At 41.6% G+C, this 18,761-nt stretch overlaps 2 protein-coding genes and 1 long non-coding RNA gene across 3 annotated transcripts; 2 read left to right on the top strand and 1 right to left on the bottom strand.

The window, feature by feature from the left end:
* Positions 1 to 151: 151 nt before the first annotated feature.
* Positions 152 to 3,665, top strand: LOC311251869 (uncharacterized protein; the record flags this gene model as incomplete). Its single annotated transcript, XM_084344514.1, has 7 exons — positions 152 to 281; positions 902 to 1,089; positions 1,299 to 1,436; positions 1,673 to 1,808; positions 1,983 to 2,154; positions 2,948 to 3,089; positions 3,509 to 3,665. Exons 1-7 carry the CDS (start codon positions 165 to 167, stop codon positions 3,663 to 3,665), a joined length of 1,050 nt encoding a protein of 349 aa, XP_084200640.1. The 5' UTR covers positions 152 to 164.
* A 1,273-nt stretch (positions 3,666 to 4,938) lies between these two features.
* On the top strand, positions 4,939 to 6,526 carry LOC311251619. The gene is made up of 3 exons (XR_014621439.1): positions 4,939 to 5,311; positions 5,496 to 5,575; positions 6,255 to 6,526. It is a non-coding gene; the product is annotated as an uncharacterized lncRNA (long non-coding RNA).
* Positions 6,527 to 12,100: 5,574 nt separating this feature from the next.
* On the bottom strand, positions 12,101 to 18,631 carry LOC311251391 (palmitoyltransferase ZDHHC3). The gene is made up of 9 exons (XM_084343789.1): positions 18,477 to 18,631; positions 17,076 to 17,164; positions 16,919 to 16,992; positions 15,747 to 15,859; positions 14,950 to 15,011; positions 14,658 to 14,778; positions 14,492 to 14,564; positions 13,884 to 14,067; positions 12,101 to 13,781 (listed from the first exon to the last, which is right to left on the bottom strand). Exons 1-9 carry the CDS (start codon positions 18,599 to 18,601, stop codon positions 13,690 to 13,692), a joined length of 933 nt encoding a protein of 310 aa, XP_084199915.1. The 5' UTR covers positions 18,602 to 18,631; the 3' UTR covers positions 12,101 to 13,689.
* Between the last annotated feature and the right edge of the window lie 130 nt (positions 18,632 to 18,761).

The raw sequence follows: 18,761 nt of genomic DNA, 5'->3' as shown, positions 1-18,761 counted from the left end.
ATCCTGTTCCTCATTCCAAGTGTTTCACAGGTTCAAACCAAACAATCTTCCGTTTGGAAGACAGCCAAGAAGAAACAGGAAGGGCAAGTGAAAAAAAGGTTTGTCTCCGTAAGACGATGTGTTGCTATTAATTCACTATCGTTCTGTTGAGAGACACATTCACCATGTCGCTCTCTCTGCTGCTGCTGCTGCTGCTGGTCGGCGGCGCCCTGGCAACTCATTTCTACGGGACAGTGATGACTTACTACCCGAAAAACACCAACGCAAATGGATCTGTAGAGGTACGTACGGCTTCGATCCAATATAATTTAATAACCTTTTTGAAAACTGAAAGTTAAGAAGTGATGCTAACTGTTAGCTCAAGATGCTGATGGGCAATTTATGTAAATATTTGTAGTTTTTATTTCCTATTTATATTGTTTATATTGTTGTATTGCTGCTGTAATGATGTAAATTTCCCCTTTGTGGGTAAAAGTATCATCTTATCTTATTTTATTTCATTTTATTTTTACATATTTTGGTGTCTAAATAATAAATCCTAATAATACCCCAATAACACTTTATTTATTTAAGTTTCTTAAAAACATATGTATCCGCACCTTTGTCTTTGTTTACAATCATTTACATAATGTGCTAAGTTGTATTATTGGATGCACCTAAATCATGTGCCGGTGCATCCAGTGTAAAAAGTCCACCTGGAGTTTTTATGTTTTCCCCTGACAACAAACAAACTTTATAGAAAGTTGGATAATATCTATACATGATTTTCTGGTGGACCATGAGATAATAATCCAGTTATCTCAAGGAAAGAAGATTTTACCAAGTCTTCAGGGCTTTGAAAGCAACAACAGTATCCTACCTAATGTCATCATTAACACTTATCTTCACTGTAACATCACAGGTGGTCGCTCGCTATAAGCTGAGCTTCAGCACATGTTCTCATGATGACACGTGGAGCTGCAGTGGTAACTGTGGGACTCAGACTTCTCTGGTGCTGAACCAGGTCCACAGAGAGAGCTCTGGAGAGTGGTGTCAGAGAGAGGGGATCATGACCCGACGGCTTCCCAGCAACGCTCCGTTTCAGCTTAAGTAAGTGCATCACGACTACACTGATGGCCAAAATGTCAATAGCTCAACTGGACTTAATGAAAACAAAGAATTCAAGATCAAATGTCTTTAAAACGGACACATACTGTGAGCGCTGCTGAGCTGGTGGCTTTGTATATGAGGAGTTAATATCTCACTCACAAATACTACCACACAGTAAAAACAGACTTTCTTGTGAACTTTCACCACAGTTTAGATGGCGTTAACTGGATATCTAACATACAAAGCATCAGTTCGTGGAGAGCTGTGACTCTGGTGGAGCTGAGGAACCGGTCGGACACCGGCCGAGCCAACAGATCACCTCAGACCACCGTACTGCCAGCTCTGAGGTAAGCCTCCTCGATGTTTATGTGTTATTTTTTTCTTGTGTATTTAAACCACTTTATGTGTCACATTTCGGCAACAGTTTGTCTGATCAATTTTGGTGCGTTTCAGTATATTTGTGGTTTGCAGAAACGTAGAATACCAACATTTTGTTCTGGTGAATGGGTTGGACAGGTACATTATCAAATTGAAATGGGATGATATTTATTAGACCAATGTCAGATTTCTTTCTGTTTCTCAGAGTTCCTTCAAACTGTCGGAGAGATTTCAACCTGTTGGCGTTCGACCCTGATGGAGACGAGGTCAGATGCAGAAATGGAAACTCACCGTCAGAGTGTAACATCTGCACACCGGCGTCTGTTCTCAGCCTCTCCCCAGTGAGTCACCAAAGTCCACAATAACTCTTCTTTTAAATTAAGAAAAAACAAACAAACTCTGGTATCAAATAAAAACTTAATGTAGAAGAAAACAAATATCTTTATTTCTAATTCATTACCTGACAGAAAACACTTTGGTTATTTTGACCTCGTGTCCCTTTTCATTCGTTGCAGAATTGCACTCTGTCATTCAGCCCCACCAGTAATCTAGGGGCGTATGTGGTACAGCTGGTGATGGAGGACTTTCCCCGGCAGACGATCACCCTGACTGCAACCGACGGTACTCAGGTGTTGAAAACGACCAACAATGCTATCAGCAAACTACCAGTCCAGTTTGCTTTAAGGGGTAAGATTCCTTGTACTTACTGTTGCAGATTAATGTAAGAGCTGCACCGACGTTCAAAATAATCGTAGTTTGGTTGATCCCCGGTGAGTGAAAACAATCAGCTTTTGCAGTGTTATTATAAAAAGTTATTTGGCGATCATTATAATCCTATGAGGTTCTATCAAAACCAGGGATGGAGGAAAGAAATCCTTAGATGCATTGATGCATTCTCTCTTGAAAGATTTTATCATGAGAAGAAGAGAAGGTCATGAGATTCGAGCAGAAATTTAAAAAACCCAACTCTCTGCACTCCAACAGCTGCTGAGATAGTACCGTATTACCGTTGCATCAGCGACAGAAGTACCGGACCTTCATCATTCAGTTTAGGCACTAAAACGACTTGGTTAGGTTTCGGAAAATACTGTGGTTTGTGCTAAAATAAGTACGTTACTTGTAGCTTAACTTACAAGTGTGCTTTGTTACGTCGTGTAATTTACGTAAGTAACTAAGTTTTAAAAACTCACTGTTGAGTTTTTGTTTCAGACGGGATACAAACAGCGGCCCGCTGAGTTAAAGTTCTGTGGCTGTTTGACCCATCCATCCTTTCTTGCTTTTTATGGACACCTGACTTCCTCCTTTGCTGCCATAATAATTAGTACGGCCACTAGAGGTCACCACCCAACAATAAACACAAATATGGGTCATAATAAGCTGCTTGCAGTCTTTTTCTGATGATGGTCACACCAATGGCCTCCCATTTGTAGAAAACTGAAATTTTTGCTTTTCTTATTATATTATATTATATATTATACAGTGGGCGCTGCGGTGTCAGACTGCACAGAGGGACTCTATCTGCCAAAGTTCCTGCCACCAACCCCGGCCAACGGAGCTCGACTGTACACCCCTGTCAATCAGCCTCTGGAAATCAGGATCAATGCGCAGGCAAATACCTCTACGTAAGTCAAATAAAAACAAAAATGTAGGATACCAGAGTTAATGTCCTGCAGAACATTTACACAAATTGTTTTCACTTGCCAAGGTTTTCAGGTGCAGAAAGCTTCTGTTGTGTATCTGCGACACCGGTGCATGCAGGGAACATTTTGTGTTAGTTTCACAAGAGTTTTAAAGGATTATACAGGTTTGACCACTTTCAAAAGCACAAAAACAATAGGCTGACTCGCAAGAGGTCGTACAACAATTGCCATGACGGAAATATTATAGACAAGAAATTTGAGACAGCCAGGTGAGAGAAAAGAAGATTCCTTCCAACTGTGGAAGAATTTCAATCACGCTGTCATGGAAAACCATTTGTGGGTGGTGTCGTTTTTGAAAATATTTATTTGACTTTAACTTCCCCTATTTCTGTTTGTTAAAGGATCTCTGAGCTGCTGTTCAGTGGGCCACACAACACAAACCGGACAACAGAAGCGGGACAGTTCATCCTGAGGTGGACGCCATCTGGGAACGAAGATGGAGAAAGCCACCCGTTCTGTTACGTCGTCCAGGCAGTTTTAAAGTCAGTTGTCCCATGATCATAACCCTAGATCAGATCTTGAGGAATAATTTAACATTTTCAGAAATAATTTGATTCCACACTTGTACGAATGGAGCTGCAGCCAGGAGGAGACTAGCTTAGTTTAGCAGAAAGACTGGGAACGGGGGGAAACAGTTAGCATGACTTTGTCTGAGGATTTAAGGGGGAATTTGTAGGATATGGCCAGAATTCTAGTTGAAAACATTCAAAACATTATGTGTGCTGACTTTTTGTCAAAGGTGACGATGTACTGTGTTGCAGAGACGTCTGGGTAGTTAGCATTACCACAACCTACTTTAAAAAAGTGGCACTGGATTATTTACACAACCCCAACAGCACACATACTGTGAAAACAAAACTGCCTGATTTTTTTATTTTTTTTTCTCGGAATATAACCAGGCTCCATTTCTGGAACTTTTTATTTAAACCTACAATGGCCCTTATACAACGTATATATATACACACACATATGTCATCATTTTGTAATTAAGCTACCGTATTGCTTTATATCCACAGTTCAGTCAAGTATCATTCGGAGCTCCGATGTCTCATTGTGAGTGTTGGAATCGGTGAGTAGAGCCCCATTCATTGCTTATTACCAGGACTGATTAAGTTGAGATGTAATCTATTACTTTCTGTTTACAGACCCCACAACCACAACCATTCAACCAACAACTATGCCACCAACCACAACAACCACCACACCAACCACTACAACCACCACACCAACAACAACAACCACGACACCAACCACTACAACCACAACACCAACAACAACAACCACGACACCAACCACTACAACCACCACACCAACCACTACAACCACCACACCAACCACTACAACCATGACACCAACAACAACCACGACACCAACCACAACAACCACCACACCAACAACAACAACCATCACACCAACCACAACAACCACCACACCAACAACAACAACCACCACACCAACCGCGACACCAACCACTACAACCACCACACCAACCACTACAACCACCACACCAACCACTACAACCACCACACCACCAACAACAACCACCACAACAACCACCACACCAACCACTACAACCACCACACCAACCACTACAACCATGACACCAACAACAACCACGACACCAACCACAACAACCACCACACCAACAACAACCACCACCACACCAACAACAACAACCATCACACCAACCACAACAACCACCACACCAACAACAACAACCACCACACCAACCGCGACACCAACCACTACAACCACCACACCAACCACTACAACCACCACACCAACAACCACCACCACACCAACCACTACAATCACGACACCAACCACACCAACCACGACAACCACACCAACAACGACAACCACCACACCAACCACTACAACCACGACACCAACAACAACCACGACACCAACCACTACAACCACCACACCAACCACTACAACCACCACACCAACAACAACAACCACCACCACACCAACCACTACAACCACCACACCAACCACAACACCAACCACAACAACCACCACACCAACAACCACCACACCAACAACAACAACAACCACCACACCAACCACTACAACCACCACACCAACCACTACAACCACAACAACCACGCCAGAAGTCACAACACCTGACCCAAACCAGTGTGAGTACAACGATGAATGAACATAATGTTAAACAACATATTATCACAGCTAAGTGACAAGTAAGAAAAATGTCATTTTAACTTTGGTGTCCAAAGCATAACGGCATTGAGTTCCCTGAAAATGGAAGACCTTGTCAAAGCTTCCGGTCTGCATTGTAATGCCGAATTCATGTGTTTTTTATAGTTGTCATTGGTCTGAGAGTGAGGATTTCCTCTTCGTTTCCACTGTCTGAGGAAGACATCAGGACTAATGTCATACAACAGGTCGGTCTCTTCTTATCTGATCTGAAATCCAGAGCTTCAGAAATCTGCATTTGCATTTGTTAATGTTGTCCCGTGCTCAGTTTTTCTTATGGTGTCCTTATACGAGGCTAGCGCTGTGTTGTACGCCAACAACATCAGCTCCTCCATGTTTGCTTCTGATGCCATGCCTACTATTTATGTGATGCCCAACCGCTTCTATTTGATTGGCCATCACCAGGCGGCTACCACCTGAAGTTCAGCACAGTGAACACACCGCTTCTTATTTGTACCGCCATGGTCGAATCTCCTCTGTTGCCCCTCCCCCGTTGAAATGACTTGAGGCAGGTAGTAACCTTGTGGCGGTGTGAAAAGGCTATAATTTAGACAAGTGTGAAGTCACGTACACAGGTCAATGACACCTGAAAAAATTATCAGCTCCTGCAGGTTAAAGTGTTACACAATGATTCAAATGATACGGACAGATTAAAATCACAGAACGAGGAAGCTTCTACAAAGAGTTTCTCTTTAATACAGTTTTGGACGGCAGCCATTGAGAATCAATCACATTCCAGAGACGAGTGTGTCGATAACTTATCATTGTAGTTTTTCTGTTTGGTTGACGAACAGTTCGACTTTGTCATCATCATATCTGAGACAGTACTGATGGTATCTCAGCAGCACTCTGTGTTTTCTCCTGCAGCTTAAAGATGAAATGATAAGACAAGGGCTGCCATCGGATTTCACCCTTCGCCTCGTGAGCAGTGTGCAGCTGGGATCTAACACCACAGCGACCCCTGTTGTTTCATCGTGATCAATTATGGACCTTTTCTTCACACAAACTGCACATCAATGCACTGGTTTCATTGCTGAAATAACTGATCTAAATGCTCCACTGTTAAATCTGCGTGTGCCACCTTTTTAATTTGTTAATGGACACTGGGATTCAGCACTTTAAATGTATGTTTTGTAAGATTTGACAGTTGAAAGTATGAATGTCCTGTTAGGACACAAGGTTTTTTTTTATTTTACCCTATTGTGATTATTTTGACAGGTACTGTGATTGCAATGTTGTTCACGATTAGTGAGAATTATCAGTTTTATATAACAATGTTCATTTTAACTGAAAGTTTGTGCCAAATAAAGATATTTTCTTATATCTGGACAACACGTTTTTTGATGAATTGTGCAGCTAGTTCCTGTTGAACAAAACAAAAAATTCAAATGTTTTTGTTGCCTTTTATTTTTTTGCCCAATGTGTACTTGTTACATGTCTATTTATACTAAATCCAACTGTAAAAACAACGTTTTTTTTAGTAGAACTAAGCTTCAATGACTTCAACAATCTCAACACAAAAACATAAAACTAACTGCTTTAACAAACCAAGTCAGTCAAGTGTCATTCAGAGCTCTGATGTCTCGTTGTCAGTGTTGGAAACAATTGGTAGAGCTCCACCTATAAGTATTTGTAAAGAACTGGTCCATCCACTTGAGCCAGTCCTGCTTCCTTAAGTATTTTTGTTATGTCTGATGACAGACGCTATCTGAGCTTTGGATCTGAAAAAACAGTGACCGATGACAACAAACATTTGATATTTTATATTTATGGTGATATTGTCCAATTGTTCTGACACTGACAGCCAGTAAAGTTTCATTACTCTCAAATAAATTGAATTTTTTGGGGTTATTCAATCGGCTGTTTCTAATACGATCCATACAATCATGTGTTTTACAAAGTGTCGAACTTCGCCCCACCCTTGCTCATGCATGACTAAGCCTTCCCTTCCAGTACAGTAATGATAAAATCACCTGTTACGGATGAACCCGTTTACCTGTCGAATGTTCCAAACATTTTGTTGCTAAGGTTACGACTTGTTTAAAACATGTTGCTGGTGTCAAATTCAGAATAATTATATATTTCCCACAATTAATGAGGTCGATAAATATATTGTTTATGTACTGTTTTCAATTAAGTTTACGTCAGAAAGGATTAGCACATCTGCCAAGGAGGTTATGTTTTCACCTTTGTGCATTTGTTTGTTGGGTTGTCAACTTTAATAATGGAGACATGAAACCAGATAGAAATGGTGCCAGGCTGCCATCCTGACTAATGGTGCCAGGCTGCCATACTGGATCACCAGTTATTCTTCATCTTCCCCATAGATTTCATGACCAGTGGCAGAAAGTAGCATAGAAAGAGTAAGTGTGAGGTTTATACCAATCTAGACTGTGACTGTGTCATTATTCTATAACCATGTGATCAATATTTAGTTCAGAATTTTAAGTTAAAGCAAATAATTGTCTACTGCCAGTTCACTTCTGGTCCTAGACACTGCCCCCTAAGTTGTAATGGATTACTTCTCTGTGGAAAGACTTGAGACTGTAGAAATGTAAACAGGTTCCTGTTTTAAACTGTCTTTACTGCTATTGTCGACACATTGTATGTCTCGGACTTCTACGTATTATTGTTTGTCTGTTTATTGACTCCCCGATGTAATTCCTCTTCAGAATTAAACCTTCATGTGAATTTAAAAACAAACCCTTGAAAAAAGTCAAAAGGAGCCAGTGAAGTTTAAAAGACATCTGTTTTACTTCCAGTTGAACGAGCCAGAGCAGCATGTCATTAGGAATAATACACAGGTCACGGTTTCAAGATAGTAACACTAAATAAAACATCAGTCGGTTGTAAACTTGTTCATCATGAACCCACATGATATTAAACTCTTTGTTGGTTTTGTTTGCAGGGCGTGAAACTAACTCTTTTTTTTTTTTGTCCAACCAGCCAGCAAATACAGGAGTCAAAGTGCGCCAAGTGTGCAAAACATGGATATGAACTTCTGTCTAAATGATCCTTTATTGACCTCAATGGTTACATCCACTCTATAAAAAGTGAGCAGCCTCTGGAAACACTTGAGCAATGAAGTTAAATTGGTTTAACATTTAAAACGGTACTTAAAAAAGTGGTTTGTTACGTCTTTGGAACATCGATCCTTTAGTGTTACCATGGAAGTCAATAAAGTTTCAGGCTTTTGAATTGCCAAACATGCTCCTAGCACAGAAACGTTAAATGTTAATTAAGTGTTTGGTTGGTGGTTAAGTGTTAATTTCAGGCCCCTCTTTGTTTGTACACACATTCCTTCCCGCTGTCAAGTAAAACAGCAAATGGGGTGCGCTTGTTTTGTTTCAGCTGACACTGGACGAGACTCTGTTTGTGTTGGATTTTCAACGGCACCAATGTGGATGAACCGAAACAAGCGCACCCTGTTGATCGACATTAACACAAGAAAACAAAACGATAAAACAGATCAACTGCATTTTTCAACAGAGTCAAACAAGCGAGCCAGTACCCTGATAGTTAACACACACCCGGACAAAAACATTTACAGTTTGAAATGTTTTGAGGTGCACTTAAATGCATTTCAATTGTAAGATTCACCGTGATGTGGGATTGTTAAGTTATTCAGAGAAGGCTAGAGAACCATAATTTTCCCTCCATCACTTGTTTAATTCAAATTAAAACAGACAAAATCTTAAGCGCCTCATGATTTTTGCAAATAACCACAAAAACAAAAACATTTCAAACCTTGTTTTGTTTTACCCAGATCGCCATAGAAAACAAAAACAACAACAACAAAAAAATGCTCTGAGTTTCAGTAACTTTCCCTTCAAGAGAATTGCACATCATCGATATAAAATATGAACCTTCATATGTACAGCTAACGGAAACCACACCTGGGCGAGGATGTACTCTAAATCTTACCTCAGTAAGTGTTTGGAGAGCGATTAGCGGCGGTTACGAGAAACATTCGGGAAAACCTATCGCCATTTTCCGTCCTCTACTGCAGTCAAATTCAAACTCTACAAAAACCAACAGAAATAAGGCCTCTTTAAGCTCGGAGGACGGTTGCTTAATGACCATCACTGGTTTCGAGCCCGGTCGAGGAAAAAATGCGTTCACACTGTGAGAGAGACTATTAACAAAATCACCAAGATCCCATTGGCTGGCCAGTGAACAGACTGGACCATGTCGCTTATAACCTTGGCTTAACAAAATCCAAAATATGGTGTCTGTACTTCCTGCTGTCCCTGATTGTAAACTATTATTATTTATACATTTGGTCATTTTCGGCTCAGCATCGCAGTGGTTTACCTGCTTTTAAAAAGCCCACATATACGCGTTGTTAAAATGGTTTGACTCTGCAAAAAAAGGAATAAAAGTATATTATGTATATAACTATGTAAAAAATATATATTTTCCAATATGACAAATATTCGCCAAGTTGCTCACAGTGTGAATGCAGCTTAACAAACCCTCTGACATACCTTAGTACCTCTCATAACCGCTGCCAACATCTCTCCAAGTTTTCACTGTTACTTAAACATAAACTGGATTTTGCCGTTAAACTAGATTTTAAATTAGAGTTTGATAAAGACTCGTTATCAGTAAGTATCAGTAACTTGATTTTCATGTGAGGGTGTAATAAGAAAAAGGCAGATCACTCAGTAAGTGGCATCATCTCCCAACTGGCAGTTCTGACAGACTATTGAATAAAATGGATAGTTCATTAAATCCACTGAAGCACTTGTAATCACAATGTTCCCCTTGTGAAGTCAGAAACTTATGTTCAGTTCAGGTCAAACACAGAATTAGAAGAATAATAACTATATACACACACATAAAAACAAGCAGAGGGGTGAGGTTGCCTTTACGTCTGCAGTTTCTCTGCCAGACATCAATCATTGAAAATAGTTGTCTATACAGGCTTTACCACGTCCATGAAGAAAAAGGTAAACTAGGCTTCATTCAGACCAAACGAGGCGTTGCGTCGGTGCATCATTGTTTGATCTGTTGTCTGAGAAACCAAGCTACATAATAGAAACTCGAATGTTTGCTCGTGTCTTTTTTTGGTCTTTATTAAGGCTGCAACTAACGGTTATTTGTCGATTAATCTGTCGATTAGATTCTTGAGTAATCAATCAGTTGTTTGATCTATAAAATGTCAGAAAATAGTGAAAAAAATTTCGTTTTTCGCAGGGTCATCTGCAACCGCTGCAATCTGCACCTCTGCAGCTTACCCATGCTCAGGACACCTGACTTGTTTGAAGGAGGCCTAAAAGACATGGCTACCGGGATTAAGGACAACTCATAGTACACGTCCAGCTTTTAAAATAGAGATATTCTTGTCAGGAAAGGTGCAAAACGCAGCTTTGACTGGCTTGGAGGATGCAAAAAAAAAATTGTAGCTAGCCTCCACTGTTGGCTACAACAGCATCTGACTGGAAATGTGAGGTAATATATAGTGTGGGTTTAGATTTAACCTTCATGCAGTTTTGTTTCAACACTAAAAGGCAGTAAATTTAACCCAGTTCAGTCGGGAAAGGCAACTTCACCCCTCACATGAAAATACACAGTCGTTGGTAGAGTTAACTCCACGGAATAGTTAGAAACAATAAATAAGTTAAGAGTCGTCCCTTCACTGAGATTTAGCAGAATACTGAGAAGTGTACTCTGAGTGTGTGTGTGTGTGTGTGTGTGTGTGTGTGTGTGTGTGTGTGTGTGTGTGTGTGTGAGAAAGTGTGTTTCAGGATGAATTAATGGGAAACAAATGACACAAAATACTACTTTTATCTCCAAGGTTAAAAAAAGAATTAAAGGGTAGTGTGACATTAAAAACAAAAACTATATCTTGAATCACACCCTGTGTGTGTGTGTGTGTGTGTGTGTGTGTCGTAGCCGTGTGTGTAAGTGTAACACAGTTTAGTTAGTTAGCACATCAAACGTCTTTGTACTTCAAGATAAACACAAGAATGAGGAAAAACAACACAAAAATTGAATCTCTTCGCAGACATTCTCCGTTTCCTGTTTGCTGAGGAACCTCGAGGTATCACAACACAACCCACACACATCTCGATTCATCCTGTTGTCTCTATTATTACACCAGTTTGTTGGTGGTAGCTCACAGGATGTGAAGGAGGACAGGTTGCTGGCTTTTTCTTCACAGATAATGTAGCTTCACGATATGGTTTTGGGATATTAAATAGCGCCGTCTTTGTATAATTCATATCTTGAGCTCGAGCAGTTGATTTCAGAATAAATAATAAATAAATAACAGAAGATTTACTGACCGACAGAGTCTTTTGGTGTTTGTATTAAAGTGTTGGACCTTAATCTAACTGAGTAGCAAAAAAAGAGCCCATTAGAGATGCATCAATACACTACTTGGCCAAAAGTATGTGGACGTTTGGTCTGTCTAGGCTGTTCTTTGTAATTTGGGACCCTTATTTCCAATGAAGAGTGGTTTTAATGCCACAGGAAACCATGGCCTTTACTGGCCTCAACCCCCAACACCAAATCCCACATTATTAAGAATTAGATACCCGTAAAAAAGATTTAATTTTGGTTCAACTTATGGTTCCCAAACGTGTTAACCCTTTACTCAGAACTGGCTTATTATAATGAAACAAAACACTTAAAAGAATAGAGATATTTTAGTTTTTAACACATTGGAGTTGGGAAGGTAAACTGGAATTGATAACATTTTAAAAGAGATGTCCATCTATCACTTAATGTCCAAGTGTCCGCACACTTTTGGCCATTTAGTGCACATCAACGTACTCTGACAGTATTCTGACTTCTCTTTAAAAAATTAAAGCTGTTTTCATTCGGGGGTTTGAAGGTATAAAAACACTTTGATGAAACAGAAGTGGTTGACCCCGGACACTCACCCCTCACCTCCTTTAGCAGCTTGTAGTAGCTGCTGATGCTTGTTACAACATCTGTTAGCATAAACACTGGCCGAAACTGTGCTGGGGTTTGACTGACAAGTGAGTCGATACTGGACTGTTTTTGGTGTTTTTTCAGGGAAACGCAGACGGACAGATTTACTGAGGCGTTTGCACAGTTTTTAGAGGCACACGTGTGTTGGGCATGGCCTCCCTATCGCTTCCCGCATTTCCTCAAATAGTGGCCCGCGCCTTTATTTACCTTGACTGCAGAGATTTAAAGCAACATTATGCAAATGTTTTACCTTAAACAGCTTCAAAATCATGTTGATGGTACAGTGTCTTGTAACATACTGAATGGTGCCTCTGTGGGGTAGGATCACAGCGTTACATACATGTTTACTTCAGCAGTTTTCAACACATAACATTGTAATGGCGTAATGAGTTTTGTTTGTAGTTAGCACCTACATTACGTCAGGGGTTTGTATTTGAAATTAAAATTGGCAATTTCTACATGATGTTGCTTTAAAGGAGGCTTATATTAGAGGCGGGTTTGTATTTCTGATTCGTCAGAGTTTGGTACGCAGCCTCGTTTTGATCCACCGCTGTAAGCCGTGTTAAGATTCATCCACATTTATTATGAAACACTTGTGGTAACACGTTGTGGAAAACTCACAGTTACCGTCAAGCCCACAGGAAGACCGCCAGGCTTTGTGTAACTGTAACTGCAATGTCACGTGATGCGCTGTGGCCCAGGAAGACTTTTCCCACGAGCTTACATTGCGAAAGAAGCGGCTGTAAAATGGTGGATACATTGTTTCTGAGCGTCTCAACGTTATAACTTACTGTTTTTAACTTGGTTTTATCTCAGACGATCCCATTTTTTGAGCTTTCCTTCGCTTGCAAAATGCATCCGGAGGTCAGTCGAGAGGCGGACTGTATAATGAGCTGCTGCCTCAGTAAACGAGGAGATAAATAAATGCAGATTGGTTCTGAAAATTCAACCCACCTGCAGTGCGCATTTGTGCTGCCCCATTTTCTCATTAAATCTGGCCCTGAGCAATTTCTGTGCATGAAAAAGTAGGTCAAGTAGGTCCAAACATCCGATATCAGCAGCTTCTGTGTGAAAATGAGCGTATCAGTCAAACCTCAGTGTCCACAAGGGGCCAACTTAACAAAATAATGAAATAATGCTGGTAGTTAAACTACAAGTCGGGGTCATTTCCATGAGTCTGGAGTCTGAGGCACACACACACTCATTCATTCATCGAACACACACACACTCGGCCTTCATCCTCCTTCTTCTTCACCTCTCAGGTCCAAAGATAAGACATCGTAGTTAGGCAGAGAATCAGCTTTCTCACAGTCAAACACACACGTACATAAAACCTTCTCTCCATCCTGTCCTCGCTCTCTCAGACGTCGTAGTCGGGCAGGGCAGAGTAGGTGATGCCGCCAACCGTCGGAGGGCTGGAGTGGAGAGGAAGAAGCCAGCAAAAGACCGAACCTGGAGAGAAAAACAAAAGATTAAAGCATCTATCTTAGTCCTGAAATGATGAATCAAAGACATGATCAATAACTTGGTGAGAGACGATGAACACAAGCCAACCTCGTCCAAAAACCTCCCGCAGCAGAGCGAGCTTCGGCTTGCGGGTGTGTGGAGGGTGATGAGGCAGCTGAGAGGAGGAGGTGGTGGTGGAGGAGGAGGATGAAGACGAGGAGCCTCGGTCCTTTATCATCAGCCTGTTCCTCATCTGCTCGATGGGAGTCTCGTCTGTGATTATGGACACCAACTAGAGGGAGAAACAGAGAGAGAAGAGGGGAAACTTAGACTACGTCTTCTTTGATCAAGTCAAACAAGATGCTTCAGATATCTGGAGGACTTTCAGCTCAGCGGCTTCAGTGCAGATTTCAGCTTTAAAAAAGGTTTGAAGAACGTCTTTTCTAATCAGTTTGGGATCTTGGACAAGCTGTTCTGAGCCATTTTTTTCCAGTCCACAGCTACTTTAATTAAATACTTAAAAACTTTGAGTACTTGAGTAAATGTACTTAGTTACAGTCCAAACCGTGCCGCGGTCAATGAGTGTTTATATGTCTGAGCAGAGAGTCAATGTGGCGACATTAACTGCTGACACAGCCACACTGTGGGGACGAAATGCAAGTCAGCACAACATAAGTCATCACAACGTGTGTGTGTGTGTGTGTGTGTGTGTGTACCTGATCGTAGAAGATGACCATGACAAACACGCCGAACAACACCGACTCCACCAGGAGGATGATGTAGTGAGCGCTGAGAGGAAGATCAAGTCGACAGTTTAACGACACACAGTTTCACAGCGAAACACTGAAACTCGCTCGTGCGTTCACTTTGCTCAGGACTCACACGATCAGATGTTTGCTGGGCGACTCCTCTCCTTCTTTCTCTGTTTCGCCGTCCCTCTCGCTCCTGATCCTCCACACCCAGGCCGACACCACCAGCACCAGCGAGTACAGACTGGCCATACCTGCACACACACACACACACACACACACACACACACACACACACACACACACACACATCGGCAGAACAACAACAACAGCTTTAACTTCAGTCGTTACAAAGAGAAAGATTCAGTGGTAAACACTGAGAACTACAGGTGAGTGTGTGGTGTGGTAGCTGTGTGTGTGCTCACCGGTGTAGAAGAGAAACTGGATGAAATACTTCTGGTTCAGCTCGCCGACACAGTTGTTGATCCTGAAACACACAAATTACAGAACTGGATGAGAAAAAGTTGAAGGTGACTGAAGAAGAAAAAACTGGGGAGAGAGAGAAGGAAAGATAAAAGCAAAAGGAGGAGAGGATGAAGGATGGATGGATGAATATGTGGATGGATGGATGGATGTATGGATGGATGGATGGATGGACGGATGGGTGAATATGTGGATGGATGGATGATGAATGAATATGTGGATGGATGGATGGATGGATGGATGGATGATGGATGAAGGATGGATGGATGGATGGATGAATATGTGGATGATGGATGGATTGATGGATGAAGGATGGATGGATGAATATGTGGATGATGGATGGATGGATGAAGGATGGATGGATGGATGGATGGATGGATGGATGGATGGATGGACGGATGGGTGAATATGTGGATGGATGGATGATGGATGAATATGTGGATGGATGGATGGATGGATGGATGGATGGATGGATGATGGATGAAGGATGGATGGATGGATGGATGAATATGTGGATGGATGGATGATGGATGGATGGATGAAGGATGGATGGATGGATGGATGGATGGATGGATGAAGGATAGATGGATGGATGAAGGATGGATGGATGGATGAAGGATGGATGGATGGATGGATGGATGGATGGATGGGTGAATATGTGGATGGATGGATGGATGGATGGATGGACGGATGGATTGATGGATGATGGATGGATGAAGGACGGATGGCGTTCCCTCACCATGGACAGTGATGGTCCATGCGGCGTATACACCTCTGACAGACGCGGCAGTGATGCGCTCTGGGAGGTCTGTAGGTCTCACAGCGACTGCACACCGTCCAGCCTTCACAGCCCTGAAACCACCAGGACAACATGCAGATAAACCTCTGATAAACCTCAACTCTTCTATTGATCCCTGCAGAGAAATCATTAGAAATGTTGATCCACTCACTCATCAAGCCACAACAGAAATACATTTGTCCCAGTGAGTGCACTCAGAAAACTCCGGCACGTCTCTCATTATTATATAATCCAGACACAAACGTCCGATCGCGTTTGAATCCACAGGAGATTAAAGGACAACAGCGTCAGGATCTAAGCCGGCAGTGAAACAAAGTCAAACATCACCGAAGCTTCGTTTGTAGTCGAGCCACAGACTCACAGGTCAGCAGTTTACAGACGTCTGTCATTAAGCTCATAAGTACACGATGACAAGCACGGCAGCACACATAAGTACAGCTGCTCAGCTGTAAACACACAGTCAGTATGAGATAAATACACAGGTGTTAGTGAAACAGGTGTGATCAGAGGGAAGATGTTCCCTCTACAGCATCAGACTTCTGTAGCTCCCCTGAGTCTTTATTCTTTACTGGATCACCAGCTTCCACACACTGTTTGCCAGTTTTCCTGCACTCCTAATTAACACAACAACTACACAAAAAAACTAAGTAAAATTGTGTACAACACAACAACAATAACCCTAAACGGAAACACACAAACAAATTCTTCTTTGAAAAAAAAAACAAAACATAAAAAAACAACACAAACAGCTACAAGTCAACACTTCTTTGAACGTTTCTGAACATATTTTGAACTGAAGTCGACTGACGTTGTCACAATACCAGAATTTTAAACTTTAATACAACACCAGTACTAAAAAACGATAAAAAACTCAATACCTCTTTCGATTCCACCGCAAAAAAAGATTTTTTCCTAACGAGTTGTTAGAAACAACCTGCACAGAGTCACCAAACTCATTTTTTATTATGTTTTTTATCTCAGCTTCAGTACTTTTGATACGATCGGATATCGTTTTAACTTGAGAACATGGACAGTTGAGGCTCGACTCAGCAGGGAAATTCTGGACTAAACTTTGTGCAACTCGTAAGAAAAAGGTTTGAGACGCGACTCACCCGCTCGTTCATCCGAGACGACTGCGAGCGAAGGTCTGAGAAGTCGATGGCTGTGTCAGGAAGAGGCACCATACCTGCAAAACAACACACGTGAACACAAGTTCATTCAGGCGTCTGTTTTTAAATCGAGTTTTTATCGAGTTGAGCAGTTACTGACCAGGGTCTGAGAAGACGGCTTTGGAGTGGCAGGCGAGCAGCAGCAGCAGGATCAGGTTGAACACTGATCCATGTAGCGTACACCACACACTGTCAGAGAGGCAGAGGAGAAGACAGAGCAGCGTCTTTAACACCAGGAGAAACATCACGTGATGCTCCACAGCTGCTTTACTTATTCTTCTGTTATAGGCGGAGCTGCAAGTAATCGATTAACCTGCTGAATTCCTTATTAATTACTCATTTTGATGATTGAAACATGCCCATCAGGGATTCAACGCGTCCTTAAGTATGTTGTTTTGTCCAAAGCTGGTCATGATAATCATGGAGGTTGATCGATGTGGATGGATGACAACGATTAATCGATTCGTTGTCAACTTTTAAATTAAACACCAACTATTTTGATAATAGATTACATTTTTTGAGTTGATATTCAAAGGAAGAAAACACAATTCTCTGTTTCCAGCTTCCTAAATATGAATATCTTCTGGTTTCGTTCCTCTTCTGTGGTTGCGGACAAAACGGAAACGATCTGAGGACGTCATCTCGAGCGTTGGGAAACACTGAGCGACATTTTCCGACATTTTATAGACCGAACAACTTCCTCCCACCTTTAGTTACTCTCTTATTGTGAGGAGATTTACAACCTAATCACTATTATGAGTGCATGATGACCTCATGTAAATCCCAGCGGCTCCTACCTGAGTCAGTCGGTCACCTGTGGGACCTTTAATCTACAACTCTGCGTCATATTTAACAAGTAGATCACACGTTTAGTATGTAAAATAAAACTAACAGCAGGTTTAGAGGACTGTAAAGTGCAATAATTCTCTTTGAAATGCAGTTACAAAGAAGTATAAGCCAGAATAAAGTGGATATACTACTCAAAATGTACTCAAGTAAATGTACTTAGTTACTTTGCACCACTGGCTTAAGATTGTGTTGTTGTCAACAAGGCAAAACAAACAGCCTAATAAATAAAAGTATAAGTAATTAACAGAAACAAAAGCAGTACAATCAAAATGAAATCTAAATGAGAAAATCACAGCTGTGTCTGAGGTGTAAACAGTAAACAAACACACACACAAACAAACAAACAAAGCTGCAGTAACGTTACAACAACAAACAGCTGACTGACGCCTCAGCTGGTAAACACACAGAAACCCCTCCTGTCCTGTGGCGTCACGTCAACACAAAGCCGCCACAGACACACACACAAACACACACACACACAAACACACATCCAAGTGTGTGTTAGTGTCAGAAAAACAAGTTTGGTGTCGCCCGAGAGGAGCGCAGGCTGTCGGACCTGTCTGCTGCCAAATGAATGGAGACCGCGCAGAGAAACAGGCGCCATGTTCGTGTTTTAACCGTCCAAGCGACATGAAGAAGACAAAGTACCGACCTGTCCGTGTAGGCGGGGATGAGGACATACTGTATGACCACGTAGTCCGCGTAAAACACGCTGAAGTAAGTTAAAATCAGACAGATAACGCCGCAGGGGTCTCGCCTACAGCGCAGAGACGCCATCTTCTGCCGGGCTCCGCCCCCCCTGTCCCCCGCTTCCGGGTGACATCACACCGAAACCTGATGCTGCCTTTGAGGGGCGTAGGAAATAATGATGAATTTAAAGGGCCAGCTCACACGAATAAAAAAAAAAAGACATTTATGGTTGTCTGGTTTAAAATGT

This window comes from Pagrus pagrus (genome assembly GCF_965226575.1).
Source record: "Pagrus pagrus genome assembly, chromosome: 22".
Classification (NCBI taxonomy): domain Eukaryota; kingdom Metazoa; phylum Chordata; class Actinopteri; order Spariformes; family Sparidae; genus Pagrus; species Pagrus pagrus.
Note: the sequence above shows the minus strand (reverse complement) of the source record. Positions and strands in the feature narration are given on the sequence as shown.

Bases quoted from the DNA above. Each gene is read 5' to 3' on its own strand.
- LOC311251391 (XM_084343789.1), bottom strand. From the start codon at position 18,601: ATGGCGTCTCTGCGCTGTAGGCGAGACCCCTGCGGCGTTATCTGTCTG. The intron at 17,165-18,476 runs GTCGGTACTTTG...CCTCTCTGACAG, and splicing joins ATCCCCGCCTACACGGACAG to TGTGTGGTGTACGCTACATG. The intron at 15,012-15,746 runs GTGAGGGAACGC...TGTGTGTTTCAG, and splicing joins ATGGACCATCACTGTCCATG to GATCAACAACTGTGTCGGCG.